This window comes from Carlito syrichta, unplaced genomic scaffold, assembly GCF_000164805.1.
Source record: "Carlito syrichta isolate Samal-C Ts95f unplaced genomic scaffold, Tarsius_syrichta-2.0.1 Scaffold309091, whole genome shotgun sequence".
NCBI lineage: Eukaryota > Metazoa > Chordata > Mammalia > Primates > Tarsiidae > Carlito > Carlito syrichta.
In genome coordinates, this window is record NW_007253187.1 from 303,433 (window position 1) to 311,676 (window position 8,244).

General features: G+C 43.5%; 1 protein-coding gene across 3 annotated transcripts in view; it reads left to right on the forward strand.

Moving 5' to 3' along the window:
* Positions 1–8,244, forward strand: part of KIAA0100 (KIAA0100 ortholog) — a 36,752-nt gene that overhangs the window by 19,319 nt on the left and 9,189 nt on the right. For all 3 annotated transcript variants that reach the window (XM_008066701.2, XM_021716909.1, XM_021716908.1), the window contains exons 25-28: positions 2,699–2,856; positions 3,122–3,328; positions 7,423–7,522; positions 7,752–7,934. In XM_008066701.2, the coding sequence (XP_008064892.1) occupies positions 2,699–2,856; positions 3,122–3,328; positions 7,423–7,522; positions 7,752–7,934 (648 nt within the window). The remainder of the gene's footprint in view (positions 1–2,698; positions 2,857–3,121; positions 3,329–7,422; positions 7,523–7,751; positions 7,935–8,244) is intronic.

Consider the following 8,244-nt stretch of genomic DNA (forward strand, 5'->3'; position numbering starts at 1 on the left):
TCAGGTTGGACTCGAATCCTGGACTCAGGCAGTCCTCATACCTCAGCCTCCCAAAGTGCTGGGATTATAGTCGTGAGCCCCTGTGTCCAGCCTGTTCTGGGTTTTTATGGAGACTTCAGTATTTAGGTATGACTGATTAAACCATTGATCAACTTTAACCTTAAGCCCCTCTCTCTTCCCAGGAGGTTGGGGGATGAGATTGAAGTCACAACCCTCTATCTTGTCTGGGTCCCTCCAGTGACCAGCCCCCATCCTGAAACTACAGAGGGGCTGCCAGCCACCAGTCAACTCATTATCACATGAAAAGACATCTCTTTGGAGGCTCTGAGGATTTTAGGAGTTGTATGCCAGGGAATCCAGGGGGTGGGTTGAAGACCAATTATATATGTCAGAATATTACAGAGTGAACAGTCTCTTGGCTGACAGAGTAACTAAAGGAGAGGAGTGAGAGAAAAGGCTAGAAAGGAAAGCTGCATGTAGATCAAAGGCTTAAAGAGTTTTTGGTCTTCATATAGTAGGCAGCGATGAACCACTGAAAGTTTTTGAATAGGGGTGTGTTATCATTAGAGTTTTACTTTTAGGAAGACAGATTTGATAGTAGTGTGTAAGAGGACCAGAAAGGAAGAAACTGGAAATGGGAAGTTACTGTGGGATTTCAACAAGAGGCATTGAGGGCTGGGACTAGGTTGAGGCAGAGGGAATGGAAATGAGATGGATGAATGAAATGTTATTGTGCATATAGGAGATTTGGTCACTGACTGGAAGGAGTTAAAACGGAGGGAGAAGGCTGGGCGTGGTGACTCAAGCCTGTAATCCCAGCACTTTGGGAGGCCTAGGTGAGAGGATTGCCAGAGCTCAGGAATTTGAGACCAGCTTGGGCAACTTGGTGAAACCTCGTCTCTACAATAAATAAAAAAATAAGCCAGGCATGGTAACCTGTGTCTGTAGTTCCAGCTACTTGAAGGGCTATGGCGGAAGGATCGCCTAAGCCCAGCAGTTTGAGGCTGCAGTGACCCTGAGCCCAGCCTGGATGACAGAGTGAGACTCCAATTCAAAAGAAAAAAAACAAAAACGGAGGGAGAAAATGATAATGACGAAGGTTTTGAGCCTGGTATCTGGCATGATGGAAATAGTAATATCTGAAATAGGAAAGCCAGAGGCTGAACAGGTTTGGGGAGATATATGGTTGATGAGTTCAGATTTGAACATGCCAAGTTTGTGGCACTAGTAAGACATCTAGATAATATACAAACAGCTGGGAACGAGGGTCTAAAAGCTTAGGTCTGGAGACAGGTTTGGAAACTTCACCATAGAGCTAAGAGTTAATGCCAAGGAGATAATAGTTGCTTAGTTTATGGCAGGTACTCTTCTACATATTTGTATGTATTATTCTATTAAATATTCATAACAGCCTTATGAGATAGTTACTGCTATTTTATAGACAAGGAAACGGAGACTACAAAGAGAGTAGAGCAAACTGCCCAAGATCACCATCAAATAAATGGTGGAGATAGACTCTTGAATACAGGCAGACTCATCTAATTATGGAGAGTAAGTTCTTAACCATAACACTGTGTTAGACAAACTTACTAAGAGAAAGAATAGGAAAGAGAAGGGAACATGCCAAAGATGGATCTTAGCTGCTAAGACTTGGAAGAAGGAAGAGGATCTAGGGACATAATCAGAGGAAGCAACAGAGTTAGGAGAACATTGTGACACTGATGGCAAAGTAGTGGTTTTAAGTGAAAAGGAGTGATCAATAAACAAATAGCATGTAAAATGAAATGTAAAGTGAAATTGGAAATATTCTACAGTAGTCCAGAGATAGTTATGCTTAAGAGAAAAAAAAATGCTACCACTTACCTAGCTTTTTTTTTTTGATTTGGGATCTCATTTAGGCTAGAGTGCAGTGGTACAATCATGGCTCACTGCAGCTTCAGATTCCTGGGCTTAAGCAATCTTCCTGCCACAGCCTCCTGAGTAGCTGGGACTACAAGCATGTGCCACCACATCTGGCTTGTTTTTTTTTTTTTTTTTGAGTTGGGGTCTCACTCTGTTACCCAGGCTGGAATGCAATGGCATGATCACAGATACCGCAGCCTCAACCTGCTGGGCTCCGGCGATCCTTCTGCCTCAGCCTTCTAAGTAGCTGGAACTACAGGCGAGCGCTACCACACCCAGCTAATTTTTTGATTTATTGTAGAGATGAGGTCTCACTGCCCAGGCGGATCTCGAACCCGCGGGCTCAGGCAATCCACTCACCTCAGCCTCCCAAGGGCTCGGGATTACAGGCTGAGCCACCGAGCCCGGCTTGGCTATTTTTTATTTTTAATTTTTGTAGAAATGAGGTCTTGCCATGTTGCCTAAGTTGGTCTCAAACTCCTGGGCTCAAGCAATCCTCCTTTCTCAGCCTCCCAAAGTGCTGGGGTTATAGGCGTGAGCCACTGCACCCAGCCTACCTACCTAGAATTTCTAAGTTTCTGTTGGGAATCAGTTAAGTTGAGGGGAAAATGAAATAACTCTTATTGCATTCAGGGGTCAAGTGGTGGGCTGGGCTGGGCTTGAGTTCTAGTTTGGTGAGGATGTATTCTAGCCCTTAGTTAGCCAGGTAAATTGAGGGAAGATCAGTGGCCCTGGAAAGGGAAAAGTCTTTCCCTTTGAGACTATGACCTTTTGCCACTTCCTCTTTCTCTGCCAGGTGCTTTCATGTTGCAGAAGCTGATTGAAGAGACAGATAGGTTTGTAGTATTCACAGAAGAGGAGTCAGGCATGAGTGACCAGTTGTGTGGCATCGCTGCTTGCCAGACGGATGATATATACAACCGAAACTGTCTTATTGAGCTGGTAAACTGCCAGGTACCTTCTCTTTACCAGAGCATCCCAACATCAGGCTAGATCATAATCATATTGTTCAACTTTTCCCACCTCTAAGAATGGGAGGACAGGGCTCAAAAATTTTTTACTTCTTACAGGTATCATAGATAATCACTTCTGTGTCAAAAGCTTGTAAAATTGACTCAGTAAGCCAGAATTAGACCTAGCTACAGTGGTTGGTAAAATGCTATCACTCACTAACTTCATCTTCCTTGGCAGCTTAACTCTGCTTCTGTCTCTGGCATAGATGGTTCTTCGTGGAGCAGAGACAGAAGGCTGTGTCATTGTGTCAGCTGCCAAAGCCCAGCTGCTACAGTGCCAACACCATCCAGCGTGGTATGGTGACACGTTGAAGCAGAAGACATCCTGGACTTGCCTATTAGATGGCATGCAGTACTTTGCCACCACTGAAAGCAGCCCCACTGAGCAGGATGGTCGACAGCTTTGGTTAGAGGTTAGTCAGCATGGCTGGGAAAACCTGTTATATCCCTATTTTCCAGTTTAGCCTCTTCCACCAGAATAACTGAAGATTCTTGATAGTACCTATTATTACCAGCTTAGCAGTATAATGTGAGCAGTCTCTGGTCTGTTAGCACACAGTACTTTTTTTTTTTTCAATCTTACGGTATTCTTTTTCATTACAAGACAAACTACTTCTCATTTCCCAGAACTGGAATAAAAGGGGCTGGAAGTTTTTTACTTTTTTTCTGAGTCAGAGTCTCACTCTCTTGCCCAGGCTGGCTTGCAGAGGCACAGTCACAGCTATGATCCTTCTGCCTTGGCCTTCCAAGTAGCTGGAACTACAGGTGCATGCCACCATGCCTGGCTAATTTTTTTTATGTATTGTAGAGACAAGGACTCGCCAAGTTGCCCAGGCTGGTCTTGAACCTTGGACTTAGGCAGTTCTCTTGCCTCCGCCTCCCAAAGTGCTGGGATTACAGGCATGCATGTGCCACTGTGCCCAATGCTTTTCTATTTTTGAAGATTGCTGATTCCTATTAATGTCCCCCCTAATCAGCAGGCAGCCAAGAAAACAGGCAATAAGTCTTGAGAATTTTTGATAAGCTCTCTATCTGCCCATTCTCTGATCTCTCTTAGGAAGACTGACTGGTTGATTATTTTAGCAAGGCAGTGAGGTTGAAAGAAAGACTGCTTGCTTAGGAGCCAGGTTATGTGAATTCTAATGACAGCTTTGCCATTATAGTAACCAAGAGCCCTTGGGCAAGTCACTTTTAATTGTAAAATGGAATTAATACTTCACCCTCACAAGATTATTGAAAGGATCATGCCAGGTGTGGTTGCTCACACCTATAATCCAAGCACTCTGGGAGGTGGAGGTGAGAGGATGGCTTGACCCCAGGGGTTCGAGATCAGCCTGGGGAACTGGTGAGAGCTCATCTCTGCAGTAAATCAAAACATTATCTGGGCATGGTGGCACTCGCCTTGTAGTTCCAGCTATGTGGAACACTGGGGTGGAAGGATCACCTGAGCCCAGCTGCGGTGGTGGTAAGGGTGTCACTGCACTCCAGCCTGGGTGACACAGTGAGATTACGACTCAAAAAAAAAAAAAAGGCAGTCCTCTCACCTCCATCTCCCAAAGTGCTAGGTGAGCCACCATGCCCAGCTATATATACATATTTTAAGAAAGGAAATATTAAAATTGTAATACTCAACATATACTGATAACAAAAGATGATTATAAGTTATGTTTGATTTCTGCAATTACAGAAGGTAATATATATATATATAAAGGTTTTCTTTTTTTTTTTTTTTTTGAGTCAGAATCTCACTGTGTCACCCAGGCTGGAGTGCAGTCACTCTCAAGGCCACTGTATCCTCAACCTGCTGGGCTCAGGCGATCCTTCTGCCTCAGCTTTCCAAGTAGCGGGAACTATAAGGCGCGTGCCACCATGCCCAGATATTGTTTTGATTTACTGCAGAGACGAGGTCTCGCCAAGTTGTCCAGGCTGATCTCGAACCCCTGGGCTCAGGCAACCCTCTCGCCTCCACCTCCCAGAGTGCTGGGATTACAGTCATGAGCCACTGCCCCCAGCTAAAAATAAAAAACTTTATTCAGATAGAAAGTAGTCTTTTCTTTTTAGATCAGTATGTCTGGAGAAGTCTAAGTGCGTGGCAAGATGTTGTTTTTGTTAGATGGTGAGATTGTGAGCATCTGGCAAAGACTAGGGAAGGAGACTGTTGTTTCATTGCAGGGTTGTGAATTTTCAGCTTCTTGGTAAAACTGAATTTACACTACAGAGGATGCCAAAAAAAATGTATACACTTTTTTTTTTTGAGTCAGAGTTTCACTCTGTCATCCAGACTAGAGTGCAGTTGCACACTCGTGACCACTGCAGCCTTGACCTTCTGGGCTCAGGCAATCCTTCTGCCTCAGCCTTCCAATTAGCCAGAACTGCAGGTGCACACCACCATGCCTGGCTAATTTTTTGATTTATTATAGCAATGAGCTCTCACCAAGTTGCCCACGCTGGTCTTGAACCTCCGGGCTCAGGCAGTCCTTTCACCTCCATCTCCCAAAGTACTGGGTGAGCTACACCCGGCTATGTATACATATTTTAAGAAAGGAAAGAACGGTATTAAAATTGTAATACTTAACATATACTGATAACAAAAGATGAATACAAGTTATGTTTAACTTCTGCAATTACAGAAGGTGCTCAAAGTGGTTATCATCAGCATCCAGACATTTCTGATTACAGTGAATTACTGTAGGACTTGTTGCTGTGCAAGGCCTCCCAGGTCTTCTCTTGTGCATATGACACACAGTTCCATGCATCTCAAACTTATAAATGTGTGCATGTGTTAGGCATGTTGAAGGTTGCATACTTATGTCTCCATTGTCATTGTACTTCTGCAACGTTCTCAAATTTCAAATACCACATCAAAATGGCCTTGCACTTTTTAAACATCATCTATGCTTCTGCCATTTTCTTGCCTGTCCTGCGTGTTGCATGGTGACACTAGTATTTATTTGATTAACGCCATCTTTTGAGCAAATGTCATACTACTCATTGCTACTGTAATTCAATTCAACTTCTGCTAACATCTCTTTAAAATGTGTATACTTTTCTTTGGCACCCCCAGTATAATTTCTAGGATATAACATCAGAATCTAATGGTTATGAGATATACTTAGCCAATATTGTATATTGTTAGGTGTTAAGTGCTCACATTGTGCTGGGCATGGTATGCCCCTAAATGAGTTACAGGCTCTAGGTGCATCTGATGGAGACTAAATTGAAGAATCTATTTGCAATTCTAGCCAATGGGGTTAAAACTAATCCGTCTTCTCACCTCTTGTGACTGGTATTTCTTATATCAAGGACCTTAGGGCTTAATCCAGGCAACCTCAAGTGTAATATATAAGAGGTAATGAGCATTTAGATTAGCTGTCAAGTAGAGTAAGGGCCACGTTGTTGGTTATATGAGAGGTCATACCAATATATAAGAGCTGTGGTTCATTCAGGCAAGCCATGCCCTATACCAGTAGTCTTAGGAGATAGGCACAGGTGTTAACTACCCAGTGCACAGGTGGGCAGGATGAACTATCAGGATCTCTGTATCTGGCATTTTTTTGTGCCTCTGCTTTTAGGCATGACTTCTTTTGCAGCTGAACTCCTTTTTTGTTAGGCTATGATATTAGCATTAGAGTAGCTAATGGCTTAGGTAGGAAGGACTTTGATCTTGCCTTTCCTGTATGACTTTTTTGGTGACTTGATAATCTACTATCCTGAAAACATTGATCTTACTGCTTTGGTTGTCTCATTTTACTCAGTCTGTTATTCACTCTGATTCAGCATGGCAGAATGAATCAAAAGAATACAGTCCCCTTCCTCCATGGCAACATTGTCAGAGTTTTATCTTTTATCTGAAGACAAAACAGCAAGAACACAAATAGGACAAATACCAAAATTAGTAGAAAAGTCTTTCTTTTTCAAGTCAGAGTCTCACTTTGTCGCCAGACTGGATTGTATTGGCATGCACATAGCCACTGCATTCTCGACCTGTTGGGCTCAGGTAATCCTTCCATCTCAGCCTTCCATGTAGCTGGAACCACAGATGTGTGCTACTACACCCAGCTAATTTTTTGATTTATTATAGAGACGAGGTCTCACCAAGTTGCCCAGGCTGGTCTCAAACCCCTGGACTCAGGCAGTCCTTTCACCTCTGCCTTCCAAAGTGTTGGGATTATAACTGTGAGCCACTGCACCTGGCTAAGTCTTTTTTTTAGTGAAATATTTTGCCCATGATATGATTTGATTTTAACCTAGCTCATTGCTTTTTGGGCTCAAGACCTGTAAGCCTGGCAAAATGTACGTATAACTAGATTGGGTTAGAGAATTTGGGGGACTTGAGAGGAGAGAAAGTACCAAATATATTCTCTATCCTGGGAGATTTTTCCAAGCTATTCCAGGCAGTGAAGATCTAGTTGGTAAGTGTAGCTGCTTGACATGGAGAAGTGAGACCTAGTTGGCCAGGATAAGCCACTGTTTCCAGAGCTAAAGGTATCTGCATCTCTGTCTTCAGGTGAAGAATATTGAGGAACATCGGCAGCGTAGTCTGGACTCTGTGCAGGAGCTGATGGAGAGCGGGCAGGCAGTGGGCGGCATGGTTACCACAACCACAGGTCAGCTCTCTCCCTCCTCCCCGTCAAGTGATTAGAAGCAGATGTGCATCCCAAACGGACCTCATTTTCTTACCTACTCTTAACATCAGTGTATGTTGGGGTAGGACCATTTTGTGCTAGACTAGGTTGAAATCAATGTTTCTAGAGTTTTCCAGGCATAGTTAGGAGGCTCTCACATTACCTTTATTGAGAATGTCTTTCTTTTACCTTTTTTCCCGCCTCTTTCCAGATTGGAACCAGCCAGCTGAGGCACAGCAAGCTCAGCAGGTCCAGAGGATCATTTCACGTTGTAACTGCCGCATGTACTATATTAGTTACAGTCATGACATTGATCCTGAACTAGCAACACAGATTAAGCCGCCTGAAGTTCTTGAGAACCAGGAAAAGGAAGATCTCTTAAAAAAGCAGGAAGGTATTCAGAGTTTGAAAGATTTTTAAAAGGGGATTAAGGAACATGTGAGCGTAGTTACTTCCTTTGTGGACTTAAGACAGTAGAATTATTGAAACTCACTGTGCACTGGCACTGGCATTAACATTTAACTCACTGTGCACTGGCATGAACATTTAACTTTGCTTTACATTTTGTTTTTTTATTTTTAAATTTTTTTTGAGTTGGAGTCTCACTCTGTCGCCCAGACTGGAGTGCAGTGGCCGCTCCCGTCCACCGCAGCCTCGACCTGCTGAGCTCCGGCGATCCTTCCGCCTCAGCCTTCCAAGTAGCC